This window comes from Liolophura sinensis, chromosome 6 (assembly GCF_032854445.1).
Source record: "Liolophura sinensis isolate JHLJ2023 chromosome 6, CUHK_Ljap_v2, whole genome shotgun sequence".
NCBI lineage: Eukaryota > Metazoa > Mollusca > Polyplacophora > Chitonida > Chitonidae > Liolophura > Liolophura sinensis.
The window spans coordinates 22675608-22694121 of NC_088300.1; the positions used below are offsets into that span (position 1 = coordinate 22675608).

The following is an 18514-nucleotide window of genomic DNA, read 5'->3' on the forward strand; positions in this document are numbered from 1 at the left end:
CCAATAAATAACATGTTTTATGTATTTTGATCCTCTTTGATGTTTTATGTTCCGGTGCAGGCCCAATACTGGCATATTTCCATCCTCTTTGATGTTTTAATCTGTGCTTTCGAAATACTCGTCCCGAATCAAAGCTTATACTACAGACGACCAATACGAAGAACAGGTTAACAAGGTCAAATTTAAGAGAAAATATTCCCCTTTGTGATATCAAGTCTTGGCATTTCCAACGAAGATGCTCTGTTTGAAAGCATTCCGAAATACATCTGAGAAATGGCTAGAGGGTGGACCAAGTTCCAAAGACCAATTACTTCTGGCCAATATAGGGTCAGTTGGAAATCCCTGTCTGCCCGGGGACATGTTCGGATTAAGTTTACCATCCTCTGGAGCTAGACGCCAATAAAATTACACCGTCCCATTGACTTAAACAGCCGTCCTGCAGTTTATCACACCCCAAAAACAGCCCCTGGCAAACAGGCGAAATACCCCGAGGAGGACCTGCGGCCAAGTTTGCATGATAACTAAGGGTAGCTACTGTATTGTCTAGGCTGTGATCAGAATACATATCCCAGATGTGTGAAGACTTCAGCTAAATATCGTACCACACATTCATGCCCATGGCTTTTGTACGCAGCTAGGAGAACTCTTTGTAAATAATAATACACTCTTATCACAAAAAATGACCTGATGAAATACAGATGCCACGCAGACGAACCTTTAACATCGGACGATGGACCAATTGTGGAATGTGTTGGTTTCACGGCAGTTAGGGTTGCAATACGACGCGGTTTGAAACTCTCTCAATATAGCTATCTGTATTGTGTGTTGCCTATGTAGGCATTTGTTGACCTGTGGTCGCTGGTCATTGTTTGATCAACATTGCACTACTCGAAAGTCTTGACCTTAAACGATTATCCCACTGACGTATATGCAGGTGGGCTGCCTTCTTATTAAAAAGCACTCATTAATAAATTCAGAATACTTCGTAGAAAAACTCAGTGAGCCATGGAATTATGACCGTTGTTTTTATTGCTGGTGTTAAGCAAGACATCTATACATGAATTTATGTCGTGTAACTTCGGCATTAGGGGATTCAGTCGGTGGCCCTATGTGTGTCTTGACCAACAGGACATAATGCGTTAAGGGATGGTTTTGTCATAGCGTCAAGTTAATATGTTTTGTACACGTACCCAGCTTGCATATGCAATTCTTCTATCGAATTTTGTCTCATCTATTTTTATTTGTTATTAGCAAACTTCACCGAAATTTATAGCTCTCGAATAATTGCATGGTCATGTAATTTGTCTGATAGGCTTTGGGTATAAATTTAGTGAAAAAAAAATAATGTAAAGTCATCGATTTTTTCAGCTGGAATTCCATGGAATGTCTCTCTAGAACAGTGTTTCCCTTGAATTCATTATAACTCGATATTTATTTCGGTAGGCTTCCTTAGAAAAGACGGGATGTCGGCTAATTCAAGACAGCCCGAGGAATGCCTTCCAGTGCGCAAAGATTTTGTCACCCAAAATCCAGCCAGCAGCGCATCTTATCTAACTGCCTGTACATGAAAATCAAAAAGAAATATAGATGAATCGGGCCAAAAAAACAGACAGCTCAGCTTGAAAATTGCTCGGACACGGGTTTGGAAATATCGGTATATATTTTGGTAAGCATATATGCTTACATCTAAAGTATTGCTGTTGTTGTTTGACAGGTGTAATGTACGAACAGTATTCGACGGTCCGTCATTCTCAACCCAGTGTCAGGAGAACGGGGAGTGGTCCCACCCTCTGCCCACATGCTGGGGTAAGTCATGATGACAGCTGCTGTAACACACCAGGCATATAACTACAGGCGAATTGCACCCTATAATTTGTCGTCAGTGAGATCGTACGTTTGAATCTGTTACTCTCTATATACTGGATCCTTCAAATCGACCAAAAGAAGTAAAGTCGTATTTAAACATCTACAGTTCATATAACGTTGGTTTCATAATGGATCACGTACCCTAAAGTATGCTGATGTGTATTGGGAATGTAGTAAACTTTCTTCCAGCATAATCTGGTATATCTTCTGCTCATATAAATCTGATATAACAAGATACGCAAATGGGAGGTAACTCCAGTGGTTTCCTCGATAACCGGGGATGCATATGCATCGTGCTGAATTCAGGGACAGCTGGAGCGAAAACGCAGCTGAGAAAAAATTTTGATGAACGACAAAACGAACATTAAGGAGCCTTCTTGAGTAATTCCAGACTAGTGTCGTCTAACTGATTGCAATTAACATCACTGCTTTTTTTTTACCTAATTCTACTTAAGCCATGGTTCTAGGGGGCATGGAGTTTGCTACTATTTAGGCATTTACATGAACAGTTAGAATAAAATTCTAACTGAGGTAAACTTCACCGGTTATGTGTGACCATTTGCCATTTTTCTATCGATGCTGTACGTCTTAATTATTTCATAAACCGTGATGGTTCACGATTTGGATACAAAATAAATTTACTTGCCTCGAACATTCTTGTGTCTTTCCGGCATTGTTGCAAACTCGGTTGCTTCTCTTTACATGACTCTGTCCAAATTAATTACTTATATGTTTCCTTAGTACTTTTGGTTGTTTGTGTAGAATGCTGTTTTGGAAATTGGTCTTTCCACATTTTACTAAACGTGATGATAACGCACCATATTAAGTGTCTTGTAGACATGTGATATCAAATAAATTGCAATGAACATGAATGTATTTTGGTAGGTAATTCTACTTAAACTGGGGTGGTAGGAGGCGGTTAAATCATCATTTTATTTAAACATTTACATAAACACTTACAATAAAACCCTAACTGAACTAAACTGACGAGACGCCGAATTTCACCGTTTAGATGTGACCATATGCAAACTATCACACCATCATTGCTGCTGTGTTTTTAACTTTCCATGCTGAAATCTTTTATTAATGCGATTAAAGATTTTGATTACTCATTATATATAGTTGAAGACCGGTGTACGAATTTCTCTTAGAACGCTTAGATTTACAACGAACATAAATATGTACTGGTAAGTAAATAAAAAGAACAGTTACCGATACAACTAAAACTGTATGTAGGCTTCTATGTACCTTGGGGTTTATCGTCATACTTAACAATTTCCCAGTCATATGACGACAAGGGGTCATTAGGTGTAGGTCTATAAACTGTGTCTTTTTGTCTCAAGGCGAGTCCATGCCGCCAAAGTGCTTCCGTCAATGAAGCATCATGCGGAAGACATCGAGCCTGACACTCCACCCAGTCATATTATACTGACACTGGGCCAACCAGTCCTCTTGCTTGCTCTAATCTCTCTGATTTGAGGGCCAAGCGAGGCAGCAACAAGTACCATTTTTAAAGTCGTTGGTATGACCCGATCCGGGTTTGATTTCACGTCTCTCGAATTCGAAAACTCAGACATATATTGTTCAACTAAGCAACGGTTCGGTTGGGAGTCTCAATATCGTCTTAAGTTTTGCCGTAGATCTTGATTTTCAGATTTTCAGTTTCATGTCCTTTCTGTAGGTCAGTGTCAAGTACCAGCCATAGCTAATGGAACTGTCGTGAAGGGGCGAGAGGCAGTGTGGGTGGACCACACCACCGAGATAAAGTTCGAATGTCATCATGGACTCGTCTTGAATGATACGTCACCAGTAAGGTGCAATAACGGTACATGGACGTTGATCCCCCGCTGCCGACCATGTAAGTGTACAGTGGGCACATTCCAAAAGAATTTTTATCTGTATTACTATCTGCATGGGTCAAAAAGGAGGTGCAAGTTCTAGATTTGTCAAATAACCGTCATTGCTGATGTGGTCGCTGTTTACAGGAGTTGGAACCTTGTTTAATTTACACACTTTTTAAATTTCAGTAAAGCATTTTCTTTTCTGAACATATATATCTTGTAGTATGTGTGAATAACTTTTTGGCGAACAGTTGTCATCCTTCATTACCAGCATGGTGATATATCAGTGGTGTTCTGATGTGGGTAGTTGTCAATCACTGGTTATGGGGAATTCCACATCGTTAAGCGTTCCAAGTCCAATATTATACAGTTATATAATATGGAAAGTGTCAGATTTCAAACATTTTATCTCAAAGGAAGTGTGAGTCTATACTCTAGTCAGCGAGCAAAGGACATAGCTGTGGGCGAGAAATTAATATCAAATGTTACACGATGACGTCCATTGAAATATACATTTTTACACTGAGAAGTTCTTCATGGAATGAATGTTGTTAGTTCATGGTCCAACCATGGTGTGATTTCTACGACTGAGTTTGAGAATAGCTTTCTCTTTAACAATCATGCCAATAAGATCACGCCAATTATTTTTGAACAACCAGTTTATCTATTGTGTTTTTAGCTGTAATAAGTCAATAATCTGTAATAAGTCAGTGCTTCATATACAACCAGTCTGTCTCATGTTACATGCAGTGTTTAACCGTCATTATTTCCTATACAACTAGTCTGTCTTTTGTAATTTCAGTTTTAGCAGCCAATATTTTCTATACAACCAGTCTGTCTTTTGCATTTGCAGTTTTAGCCGCCATTATTTCCTATACAACCAGTCTATCTTTTTGTATTTGCTGTCTTAACCGCCATTATTTCCTATACAACCAGTTTGTCTTTTGTATTTGCTGTTTTAACCGTCATTATTTCCTATACAAGCAATATGTCTTTTGTATTTGCAGTTTTAACCGTCTTTATTTCCTGTACAAGCAATCTGTCTTTTGTATTTGCAGTTGTAACCGCCATTTTTTCCTATACCACCAGTCAGTGTCTTGTGTTTGCAGTTTTAACCGTCATATCCCACACAAACAGTGTGCCTGATTGTATTTGCAGTTGTAACCAGCGTACCATAACTTTATGTACAATCAGTCTGTCTATTTCTCTCTCGTCAGCACCCTGTGTACATCCACCACCCAGAGTTGCTAACGGGAGACGGGTGTTTTTTGGCCAGGAACACGGGGATCGGGCGCGCTACAGCTGCCTGGTGGGTCATCAGCTCACAGGCCGATTCCTCAGGTGCCACTACGGCAAGTGGGTGGGTCAGAAACCAAGCTGTACAGAAGGTAACCCATATGAAAACCTGATGATCAAACCTGTAACTGTATAAACATTTAGTACTTTGGTTTATTGGTGGACAGGTGATACCTGGAATATAACTACAAAGTTATTCAAATATTATCTTGGAAACTATATAAGTATGAGGCTTGCAGACTATCACCACGATTTCCCAAATCACACACGTGAAACCCATCCACAGAGGCCACTGCAGTGGGTTAAAAGAAAAGTTATCAAGTCCAAAGACTAAACGAAGTAATGTCACTGTGACCTGTTAATGCTTCGTGTCCCTTAACTTATCGCAAAGAAAATCCAACCTAAATGATTAGAACATTCAGGACGATTAGCGATAATAATGAAAACAGCATAGAGGGTATAACCAGAACAGTGACGACCGTGTGATAGTTGGCAAATGGTCAAATGTAACCGGTGAAATATGGTCTCTTATCAGTGTACCTGTTATAGTTTGCTAAACAATGGCTGTTTTACAATCATTCTTACTTTACACACAACTGTCATTTTGTTGTGAGGACTGATGCTTTTCCATAAAAGCAGTTTTACAATCCTCTGGCGAACTGTTTCCATTGTCTAACAAAATAGTTTTGCGCAAAACTTAATTCCATTGTCTTCCCTTTCATCATTTACCTCTCAGTGACGTAAATGTGGCATACTTTTCACGTCAGATGCTTCCTAAGTATTGTTTACATTTATCTCAGTTGTATCCGTTGTTTTAGGTAAAGATGAATTGGGTGGTTAGGCTGATTAAACTGAAGATTGGTTTACACAAATGGAGTATTTATACCTTATTCACCATACTAGGTGCAAGACAACGGTTTCAACGTTAAGCCCCCGGAAGGTTAGACAAAACACGTGTTAAGAGAGTTCTGTAATGGAATGATGGATGATATGGTACGCCAAGAGGAAGCTGCGCTATTGATGGATGGGTACAGTGTTTTATATACGTCAAGGAATCATAGCGCAGGTACTTGGTGGTTAGAAAGAGCTCTAATATCGTTAACCGTAATTGATGTTGGAAAGTCGTGTCTGAAGGCCTGGAAGAGTGACTCGAGGTTTATAAAATTCTGCTTCTCTAAAACAAACTTGTCAAAATCTGTTGACTACAGGGAAATTGGCCGTTGGGATCGCCTTCGTTTAGGGCCACTGGATTTTCGACATCAAAACAAAGGAGAACATTGATTATTGGCCCCTTTTGTGTTAGGGTAGTGTTGTCTAGAGGTCACATATCCTGGACAGTTATCTTTGAAGAAGGTTTAAGCCATCAAAATGATGAATTATTCTTCTGAGAATAATGACGCTTTTGTGGAAAATTTCTCTTCAGAAACTAGCGCCCGAGACTGTGCAGTTTCCCGAGGCTTCCTTCGATTAGTACATCATTACTTTGATTCCTAGCCTAACATAGAAATTCGTGATCCTTGAAGCACTATTCTCTACCATTCCTTTGTAGTTGATGGACGCTCGCTGTCTACCGTATCCTGGCAACCCAGGCTGTCCCACTACTAGGACCATGGCGGACAGTGGTACAACACCGCTTTTCGATTTGATAACAGCCTTTAATAACCTCCAAATTGCCACTTGTGGACAGTTAAGGCCATTTCCATTGCAATTTTAATCCTTTGAGTGGAATAAGTTTTCGAAAGCGACAGTAATAATTGATCAGTGCCGATGGGCCACTTACAGAAACCTTTGATCATCTTAATTGCCACTTTGACTCCTGTACTTATACATACGCTGAATGACTAGTGTCTCCAGTCCTTAGAGCTGGAAGCGTTGAACTGAATCATTGATCCTAAGCTGATCTCCACCACGTACGAAAATCCCCTTATCAAAAAGATGATCTGATACAAAAAGATGATCTTTTTGGTAGCCGAGGTTTCTAAGGAGACATTCAAATCACAGAACGTAACACAGAACGTAACACACTTTTCAAATCCAGCTCTATCTTCTTGTCTAACGAAGATTTTCCCAAGATATTGATCTTGGCATATATCCGCTTCCGCAGATCTGACCACCGTGATAGACATCTGTATGTACTCTTTAGCATGGCGTAAAAGAGCTGTCAAGCAGACTTCTAGAAAGTCAGGTTGTATTTCTAAGCATTTTGGTAAAGAGGCTAGATTTCACCGGTTACGTGTGACCATGTGCCAACTGTTACACTCTCTTCGCAGCTCTGGTTTTACTCTTCATGTTGTATAGTCCTTTACATCTTTTGGGAGCACTAACGTTTTTTGTTCTTTAGCCGTTGATCATTAAAGTTGCAGGGTCGAACCCAGGAATCGCTGATTAGGCCGAAACTTTTAAATCTGCACGTTTTTTTCAGATACTTGGCCAAGGACGGTGGTCCCCACCCTATGTATAAAAATCAAATTTATCTTGTCAAACAGAATAAACATCTGTTACATGTCTGAGGGCAAGATCCACTCATAAAGTTAGCCACCTAATCAGGAACCAATCAATAACGTAAGATGAATATAAATATTTATTTTTAAAATTTCTTTTGTTTCAGCTTATTGCCCAAACCCTGGAACATTACCTAACGGACAAATTTACAAAAAAGGCTCTATAGGAAGATTTAAGTTTGAAAAATACATCACCACTATTCGCCACGGCCACAAGTTGGAATACGAATGCAAGAGAGGATATAAGAGAGTTGGCCCCAGCGGTTCTACCTGCGTGAACTCTGAGTGGAGTCCGAAAGAGAAGCCTCTTTGTGTGGTAGGCCGACACCCCATCCTTCATAAGCCATGGCTTTCCAAAAAAATTAGAACCACTTCATAACGTACGAGTGTTACATCACTTGTAGCCTTGGAACCTTTGACGTAATACTGCTGAAATTGTTTTGTTGGAAAAAAAGAAAAAAGATCAGCATATAACATTCTGGCAAAAATATTCTGGCGGACATAAAAATATTGGTTCTGAACGTATTACTACCGAAACTATTTTGGCGGACACCCATTGACTCATCATGAGCGTATAATCTACTCTCAAATATGTCCTGAAATGAACACCGAAATCTTGATCGATACCGCCTGACGTCCACAACTCTCATGCCGGACACCGATAGGTCATCCATCATGAGCTTATAATACACTGCCAGTTACATAGGTGCTGTGGACATCGACAGACTAATCGCGTAAACGTACCGCTGTATGTTATATACTGCCACATCTTCCCTGGAAGACCCCAAATGATTGCTTTTAAGCGTATGCTATGCCGCCGAAACTATTCTGGAGGACACGGATATATTCATCATGAGCGCATAATGTATCCCCGCATATATCATGATGCATGGGCACTGTTTTTAGTGGAAATGTTGGATATGGATCATTTAACCTAATACTGCAAATGCTGCCCTTTAGGGGATGTCCAGGAATGAATCCTGGACATCGAGAACATACTACTGGAACTGCCTCTAACGGAAACGTAATATTTGGAGTATTCTGCGTAATACAGTAAAAGCGATAGTTGTCGGAAAGGTAGGTATTGGAGCAATCAGAGTAAAGGGCAGTTTCTTCTACCGAGTATGTTAATCGCAGGGATTCCCGCAACAGTTCAAGTTACAGCACCCGTAATGGATCACTGCAAATATAAATAAGCACACCCGTCTCCACTAAAATCGCAGCGGGAATCGCACTGCAAATAGCCACAGCGTATTCCGCATCCAGCCACTCCCTCGACTGATTTCACCGCGTTTCCCGTTGCGTCTTTTGGTTTGATTGGCTGTAGAAATTGTCGTGTACTGAGTCTGGGTACATATACATTATATATTTCAATGTATCTGTGATTTCCGGTCAGAAACTGCATGTGGTGTGAGCGCTTTTACCATGCGTTAAACTCTGAGGAGGTGCGGTGGGAAACCCAGCGGTTCCGGTGGAAACCGCCCTTTATAGTGCAAAATGTGCTTTAATAAACGTCAACGAATTAATCATGCACTCGTGAAATATTCATTAAATCTCTTTTGTAGTAAAGAAGGATTATTCAAACATTTACTGCCAAGGCGAGATATGTTCTACATAGTATTCTTGCTCGAAATAACAAGTATAAATGGTGAACCCAAGATGGAGACAGTATGGCGAAAATACAACTGAGCGAAGCAATTGCTCTTGACCATAACCATTCGAGAACACAACCTGAAACAATGCAGCCAGTTGACACAGCCCAGACAGGCCTATCCATGGTGGCCTTCTTTGGAAGAGAATAATAGTAGAATTGAAGTTACGCAGCCTGCCTCCATTACGTTGATTGGAAAGGTCAAACCTTTGTAAAGCAGTTGTTTCAAAACAAAAAAAGGTGAAATGAAAAAACCGCATCTCGGCTTCACTTACCAAAGTACGGGAACAACTCAAGAGTCCATTGAAATATATAGGAATTCAAATATATGTGTAGTTATATTCAGGGCAGGAAAATAGGCCAGCGCATGTGATTTTAGTGGGATTGGAGAATAGTGCAGCTTCTCACAGATGCAAGATGGCATTTACATGACTTAAACTTAGAACGCAACTAATCAATGCATTCATGCGTTTAGTTTGCCTGGAACGTTTTAAACCATGTCTGTATTTATTTATTTGGCAAACTGTTTAATATCATAGCCTATGATGTCTTTATCGCCATGATTCGTAGGACATAAACCTGATTGTCTAGAAGGATAATTAAGACACAGTATATAATACGCCTCCGCTGATGTCCACAATATCATCACTGAGCAATATCAGTTACATCATTGGGAGAGGAATATAACACGTCCATCGCAATCCTTCCCTTTGGATTGACTGTAACTTTACAGCATGGCTGTTACAGTATTTACGAGGACGATGCCGGAGGTATTGTGTATATTATAATAACAACAGCAAAAACCTTCATTTGGAGAGAGCTTTACTTCAATTCATATAATGGGAAGGTTTCACAGTAACCTGCGGTTTCCTCCCGTCATAATGCTGGCCGCCATCGTGTATAAGTGAAAAATCCCTAAGTACGGCGTAAAACACCAATCAAATAAATAAATAAATAAATAAGTCTGGAAAGGAAATAACCATATTAATGTCACCTGTCTTCCCTTGAATTTCTAACATTCATCTCAAGATCTTTCTTTCAGTGGTAACCGTAAATCTCTTGATTCTTATAATATACTTTACGACAACCTCAGAGTAATGAGGTTTCTTGTATGTATACATTACGTATAGAATTATTTGATCATCACAATCATACCGTTTACCTGATACTGATACAAATTGCCTTATTGACATGAATGTTTGCCTCCAAGAAACTTCAGCAACTGGTCAGCATTTGTATAAAGGCAGCATTGCGCTCTACCTTCCCTTACAAGTGGACCTTCATCTCAGCATTAGGTGCCACCATCTTTAACGACCTATGCGTTTCATAGAGTATAGATGTATAGCCTTGAGAGACCAGTCTTACGACCAGTCCTATGTTACAGTCTTCTTTGTGTAAAGCGGGTCTTACACGAAGCGAATTTTGGTTAGCGAGTCAAGTCTTTTGCGAGCATATTGCGACGTATATACTCGTACGGTGTGAGTTAGTCTCAATCAATAGCAAACGATCGTTTCACTCCCCAGCGGTCGCAAATGTTTTGGGTAAGGCCAAAAAATCTTCTAGCGCTGACTCTTACTAGATCGCTGGTCGAAACTCGCTTCGCGCAAAACCCGCTTTAAAGTGGTTGTGTTTGCAAAAGTTACATCCTCTAAATTTGAATGTAAGACATTATCAAAACCAGAGAAATGATCTTTGCCCGTCGACCATCGACTATTCTGTAGAACTACTCGCATGGATATGCGTCTCAGTTACTTTAAAATGCGCTAAAACTCATATCTTTCATTTTGAGAGCTTTGTTTTGGAATAAATTGGAAGAAAAATGTGTTTTTGCTTTTAAGACGATTATTTTTTTTATTAATTGTAACATGCATAAAGGAGAACAATAACGTTAGTGAAGTATCAGAACTGATGTCATGTGTAACAGCCTTTAGTACTCGCTCGTGGAAGTCATGGATGGCTTGTTACACAAGCCTCAGATATCCACAGTCACACAAGTTTGGGGGACGGCCCTATGTTGTCACCCAAATCTTGGACGACTCACTGCAATTATATATCCCATACTTTTTATATAGTTTAAATTTTGTATGGGCCCTCTTTGGTCATGAAGTGTGGGTGTTAAGATTATGGATTTGTGGAACGATCATAACAGCGAGACGATTTTATCACTCGAATCATTTAAGAACATGATTTTTATACTGTACATATTTGCATGTTCAAATATAGGTTCGAAGATAATGAGCGTATTCTTTACGGCTATAAGCAAGTCGTACTGACATCGAAGTCAGAAGAGTTGACGTGTCATATCACACACGGTTACAATGGTGCATTCTGCAACATATTTTCAGGTATTTTCAAATTGATTATGTATACATGCAGAAGCGATGCTTGAACAAACAGATCTGACATAATGGCCAGTGACGATCGACGGCCACGAAGGTCTGGATCAAGACAGTTTGTTCAGCTAAGCGGCTTTGACGTGTGCTCTTACGTAAATAATAAATACAGTTCATTTACAAAATAAAAAATCTATAAACTTGCCTCTTTCTATTTCCACATTTTGCAGCCTATCTCAATAAGTGTATTATTATACGAAACTTACGACTATAACTGATCGATGTTTTGTGGAAAAAAGTGTACAATAGATGTGATGTGCAGCATTACATGGCAACTCTATCCTTTCCTCATAGATTTCAATGTGATAATAAATGAAAATCGAACCTCACGAGTTTCGTTGAACTTGTGCGTGTGGCTCGCAGTGGAATCTGTTATGTATAGCCAATGCAACTAGCCAGAATGAACATGCTCTCTGCATTAGCCGGCGAAAAGTTTCTTTGTTCACAGGCCCGTTACCGAATTCCCTTCACATATGCGTGTGTTGGCGAAGCAAGGGAAAAGTCTTAATAACGATTACGGATCTGGCATATGAAGTGGGTTGATTGGTAGGTGACCATTGTTTGCTCAGGAGGTAACCAAGGGGACCTCGAAGCTTTTGACCAAATCTACTCCAACACGGCATATACAGGTCCAAACGGATTGTCTGTGGTACATACTGGAGATATGAAGTTTATCACGTATTCACGTACCAACTGAATAGCTTTAGATCTTACCCGATGAATCTTGTGTTATTAACGATAAGTTTTCTTATCTAAGATGTTGCCTCTGACTGTTCCTGTCATCTTATCAGTGTTTGCCCTACGGATTAATGCCATAGATGAAGGCTGTGTTAGCCCCAAGGCGTTTGGCTTCCAGAGCTGTGCTCCAGGTTGGGCAGTGGCCGGAGTACCTGTGAAGCAGATGTCCGTCTACAATGAAGCGCAATGTGCCCGAGAATGTGTGAACAATCCAGAATGCGAATCTATTAATTTCCGGATCAACCCGTCCTTTTCCGGTTTGTCAGAGTGTGAGCTTCATCCGAGAAAGGTCCCTTGTGGGAGTTTAGATCCAATGCCAGGATACGTCAATATGAGACAGGTTTGCTTACGCGTTTTTTTATTTCATATATTTAGATGTATTTGTGCTTTTTTAACACTGTACTCAGGAATATTTCGCCTATACGACCCCAATCAAGCTTTACACATTGAGCAATCCTCGTTCTAGGCCTACCAGGAGAAAACCCTCACACTACAGCCGGTATATGCCAATGTGCATCAAGTGAAGCCGTAGTGTCTACAGTAAAGCCCGGATTTGACCACGAACCTCAGTTGCCAGAGACATGGCCCCAATGATTTCAATCTAGGCGTCAAAACAGACATTCGTATTCTAGCCGTCAATTAAAATGGACGTTCCGGTTCAACATTCGTAAGACCAGTTTCCCAAAAAGAAAAAAAAACCGGAAATAAGTTAAGAAATTAGGACGGTTTCATTCCAAGAGGAGCATTCAACAGTCTTCAAAGATTAGGGAAGGGCGCTGGGAAATTATGTGTATCTTCTGTGAATCTTGTAGGATATCAGTCAATAAGTGATTAAGTTGTCCATAATTGAAATATGTATCTCAGTTGCACCTTGACTGCAAGCGTACATATATTCAACATGGCGATGCAATTCGCTGTTTCTTATGAATATTCTGTTTCTTGGATTATTAGCACGGCGTTTTGGATGCAGATACTAACATCATTCGTCCTATCAAGATTATTTGTTTATTTATTTATTTGATTGGTGTTTTACGAAGTGCTCAAGAATATTTTACTTATACGACAGAGGCCAGCATTGTGGTGGGAGAAAACCGGGGTCCTATCAAGTGGTTCATTCGATACCATTGTTAAGATGTATACCACAAAGTCATACTAATAAGCCAAGAAGTTGTCTATCCATAAGGAACATCTTGCATCTTGTCTATGCGTCGAAAAAGACATTCGTATGCTAGTGGTCCACCAGTAAGGACGTTCCGGGTCAATGGTAGCAATATAATTTATGACGCACAGCATAGAGAAAAAAACCAGAGCAGCGACGACCGTGTGATCCCAAAGAGATGCATAATACAAACCACCAAAGAAGTAAGAAATGGAATTTGCCGGAATCTTGCAAAGAGAAGCAGTCAACAGTTTTCAGTGATGTTTGAAAGACGCTAGGTATGTTTTATCAGTATTGAAATCGTGATCCATGCTAGCGTATAATTTGTCGTATATGTATCTCAGCAGCAGAATTAGACACTCTGATGAAACAGAGCACCGGAGATTTATTTACAGGAGAACTATACTCATTGTAAATCCCAAGAAACTTACAGTGAAGACGTTTGATGGAATAACCTTGACACATTAGTTTTTACAGTAATAATTTGTGACGTTGATTGAAATCGTCACACAACAGACAGGATGTAACAAATGCTACAAGGCGAGATACGTACATGCCATATGCAGGACCTTCGGTATATTGCTGTCCAATTTTGTTATAACATATAGAATCCCTGTTATACAGTATAACAACTCAACTCGTTACGGTGATTAACATGAACGCATTTAGGTATGAAGTAATATGCTAGATACTCAGTTAGCCTTTTCCCGCCGGATAAATCTCAGACAGGAAATGTATAAATCCACTAACACACAAACAGGAAGACCGTCGGCCGTGCTTGATAGACGTGCGCCAAAAGCCTCATTGGTACAGAGAACACTTTCCTCACCCCGTATATATATTTGGGAGAAAATCAAACATGCCTTGCAGTCAACTTTGAATTTTAACAATGTTAAACGAAAAGACAACACTGAATCAAATGTATATATGCATCGATAATGCATTCTGCGTATAGTTTAAAAAGCGTATCTTTTTTCAGCATATCGATAGCGCTGCCATAATCGCTCAGTTATTTTTACAAGGCGAGAATGCAGCTATTTTCATGCACTGACGTCAGACGAGCCCATAAGTGCGAGGTGTACGAGTTACATTGCACCTTGACTGTTTGTTTTTTTTTTTGCATGAATCCGTCATTATTTCATACTTTTTACACTTTCATGGTTTGTGCTAGACGTTGTTTAGGAATTGACCTTGCAATTATCGACCTGGAAAGTCTGTTTCATCACCTCCTCTAAATAAAAAAACATTAGTTGACTCTATTTCCTGTCTTTTCTATTAGTTTTATGCTGCAGATGTACCATTGTACGGACAGAAAATCGGGGTTAAAGGTTATTTAAATAAGTACGACGATCACAGGCTGTTAATTAGCATCTAATCACACTTCTAATCATACATTGTGTCAATTTATTTGTTTTGTTGTCTCCATCATGCTTGTTCTCATCACGCTGTCTTCAGCAAGCATTCATCAATGATTTTATCACCACCATTCATTTGTTGAGCAGTTTTACTATACTGTCTTGTTCCTCAAGCTTACCTTGAACGCCTCTGTATTTCCCTTGTTGGCTTTAATATTCTACTGCTGTTTAGATCATCCTTATTACGCATTCTGGACAATTGTTTAGGATCAGTCTCATCAGTAATGACTTAGAGGGACCCATAACTGCTGAATAAAAAAAATTCTCAAACAATTAAAGAATAGATTAAACAAGATGTACAAAATATACTAAATGCTAGTTATGTCAGTAGTTATCTCCCTTGCATGGGCTGTGAGGAGTATGCAGTCAAACATGGCGGTTGGAGTTAGAATTTATCCAGTCTCCATTAGTTCCATGCTTGTGTGAATTTATTAGCGATGAGACATGGGAACAAATACCTGGAATTGATAGCTGAAACGACTATGACTACGGACAGACAAATTATGTGCTGCTCAGCAGTAGAATATTAAATCCAACAAGGGAAGTGCAGAGGTGTTCAAGGTAAGCTTATAGAACAAGACAGGGCTGTGATAGTATACGTAATTACAGTTCTACAGAGCCACAGTTTTACTATCACCGGTACGTCTTCTCGTTTACAGCTGGAGACTTTTCATGCGTGCATCTCCGAGGCCTCACAGGTAAGAGGCGCCGCATTCATGGGGAATAACTCTTACATGCTGTTCTTTGACAGCACTATGCAGATGTTTAAGCTTACTGACCAAGTCCTGTATGCCGTGGAATGTCCGATAAAACTGACTGACTACTTCCTGAACTGGCCTGGACCACCGCAAGCCGTTTTTCGCTCAGATGCTCTTTTGGCTACCGGACCATTTTATGTTGTGCATGGTTTGTCACACTTTAATACATGAGGCGGATTCCACGAGGTTATTTCTGACTTAAGTCAAAAACATAAAACATCGTCACAAGGCCTTGTGTTTGTCACTTAAAGTTGGGAGTTTAACCCATTTACTTCTAAGAAAACATTTATGAATTGGGTAAAATTTCAATTTATAGGACCCCAAATATACGTCTAAAATCGTGTTACAAATTTTGACTTATCTCAGAAATGGCTTTGTGGAATCCTGTCTTAATGTTAAGTATTATTTTTAGACTGAACAGTAAACCTAAAAGTGTTTATGGAAGATTCTTTGCTAAAATGATGGAATTTGTAGCGCTGCAAGCAGTATATAAACAATGTTACCCTTACGCTATCCACAGTAAAATATACTTTCTCTGATGAACCAGACAATTTTGGATTACCGATCAACTTGAAACTGGTTGTAATATCAAAAAGGAGCTAAATTTTTTTGAACTTGCAACAGGCAGGCCATTTGTTAAAAACTGATAAACAGTGAAGTCAAACCAAACCAAAGGCAGTCATGAGTATACAAAACTAATGGTACCTAATCTACGCTGATGTTAATACCACGTTTAACTGCTGATATTCTTTTGAACAACTGGACGTAGCACAATTTTAACAGTAGGCCTATGCCTTGTCTTGCAGACAACAAAGTACACCAGTACGTGAGTACAGGTACACAAGCCTTTCCGTCTATGTTCTCCCCATGGCCTCTACACATCTTCGATTTCTTCAACGTCAGCATTTCCGGTAACGTCACAGCTGTGTTTACCACTGGGGACAGATTTTACGCATGTACTGATGACGGTATTTACGTCTCGAAATACGAAAGCTTCGTAAAACTATTGCCTGTTTCAGGCATCCCAGAGTTCAGCTTATCTGACGTCACGGCCGTTGCTACAGAGACGGGATTGGATTCATTGTTGATTTTTATTGACAACACTTACTACCTGTTTGATTTCACAGGTAACACAGTGTACGGTAGAGGCAAAGTCTGTACAAATCTATAGGCGATGCTCAGGTTACGGACATGCATAAAAATGACAAACTGTTGTTACCGGTATACCGAATGACATCTGAGATTTACCACACACACGTGCCGTATAAATGTTGTAGTAATCAACTTAAACTAATTATTACCGAACCTTCGTTAAAATGTTTGCTCAATTCTGTATATCTTCATTTGGCTCCCACCTAACGACATTGAAGTAAATAAAGTGTGTATTTTTACAGAAACTTTTGCTGACAGTTTGGGCTACCCTGTGTGTTGTGTATACAAATTTACGACCCCTTTTGACTGTAAATATAGTACATGTAGTTTGGCTACCCTGTATGTTGTGTATTACAAATTTACACTCCCTTTTGACTGTAAATAAAGTACGTGCAGCCTGGGCAACCCTGTAATTTTTGTTTTCAAATTGACGCCCCTGTTCAATAACCTGTCCAATAAACACCTACGTGATGTCATGTTAAGCTAAAATCTGTGTACTTAATTGGAGTGAGTGAACGAGTGCTTGGGATTTGACGTCGTACATAACAATTTTTCAGTCATATGACGACGAAGGAATCCTTAGTACTTAATTGGATGATATGTCAATAATGTATTTCGACAGAAGGTATTTGCACTGTATTTTTGTGGATTTATATTCCATTTGCTTTCGTTAAAGTATTTACAGAGCTTTTGTCTTTCGCAAAATACAGCAAAATATAGTGTAACCAGGACTATCGGTGAATATAAAGCCTATATATAGGGACGTAGTCTTAGGACAATTAGACCTTAATACCTGCTAGATGCACATGTTGAGCCTCAACAGGAAAACGTCATAGAGATGCTCGTTCCATCTGTGAAATCACTTTATAGTTCAACTGGAGTCATCAGACATCATACACCGCCACAAAAAACACGTGCCCTCCTAGATCTACTTGTTGATTATAATGTTTCCGATTAGCTACATTTGGAATCACAATCACGAGGCTCCATGTTATAATTAGGAATTGTGTTAACAATTGTTGCCGCAGTTTTTAAATGTTAAAGGAAAACATAGAAAAATGACAAATGTAGAGGTAACAGAACTATTGTTAGCACCCAGAACAATATTTATTAACTAAGCGTTTTCTTCGTAAATGGAATCATAAATCCAGTTGTGTTTTCATAATAACTTTCAGAAATAATGCAGTTATTTTGAGCTCAAACGTGACGTAAGTGACGTTCTGTTCCTCGTTTGACGGTGGAAGGAGACGTTACTGTCGCAAGTCCGCCTGTTACGAAGAATTCAGAGAGCACATCTACTAATTTCTGGGTCGATGGAGGGCGCAGTCTCTTAAGGATTCTCCTTAAAGAACAAGCATTACTGTGCTATGATAGACCCCCATACTGGGAGAGTTTGTCTCATCTTAGGAGGGAAGGAATCCCTTCTAGGCTGGGGTGTATCTGTAAACATCACGGGCAACACAACCATAACAACCCCGCTGTACTGTTGCCATATGTTAGCGAGGAAAGCCCCACAACCTTGATCGGTGAATTAGCTGATCTGTTTCCGAAAACGAGGCTCGCACGAGCAAAGAGAGATTTGCCAACAGCCAATAAGAAAATGTCAAGCGCCTGCACTATCCATTGAGGCAACCTGCATGATTGGTTAATATTTTGACACTTCCATTCAAAAACTGACTGTCATCATAGTAAGTTTAATATTGTTCAGTATGAGATTTTAAGCAACAATTAAAGATAAATAAAT

The 18514-nt window shown here is 39.6% G+C and overlaps 1 protein-coding gene across 6 annotated transcripts in view; it reads left to right on the top strand.

The window, feature by feature from the left end:
* LOC135467991 (protein lev-9-like) overlaps window positions 1–17229 on the top strand; it is a 38950-nt gene extending 21721 nt beyond the window's left edge. For 5 of the 6 annotated variants that reach the window (XM_064745970.1, XM_064745969.1, XM_064745973.1 and 2 more), the window contains 6 exons: window positions 1715–1806; window positions 3548–3724; window positions 4925–5095; window positions 7612–7820; window positions 15520–15766; window positions 16425–17229. In XM_064745970.1, coding sequence (XP_064602040.1) covers window positions 1715–1806; window positions 3548–3724; window positions 4925–5095; window positions 7612–7820; window positions 15520–15766; window positions 16425–16789 — 1261 coding nt within the window. In that variant the 3' untranslated portion in view covers window positions 16790–17229. The remainder of the gene's footprint in view (window positions 1–1714; window positions 1807–3547; window positions 3725–4924; window positions 5096–7611; window positions 7821–15519; window positions 15767–16424) is intronic. The other variant, XM_064745974.1, reaches the window with a different exon arrangement.
* Window positions 17230–18514: the final 1285 nt, after the last annotated feature.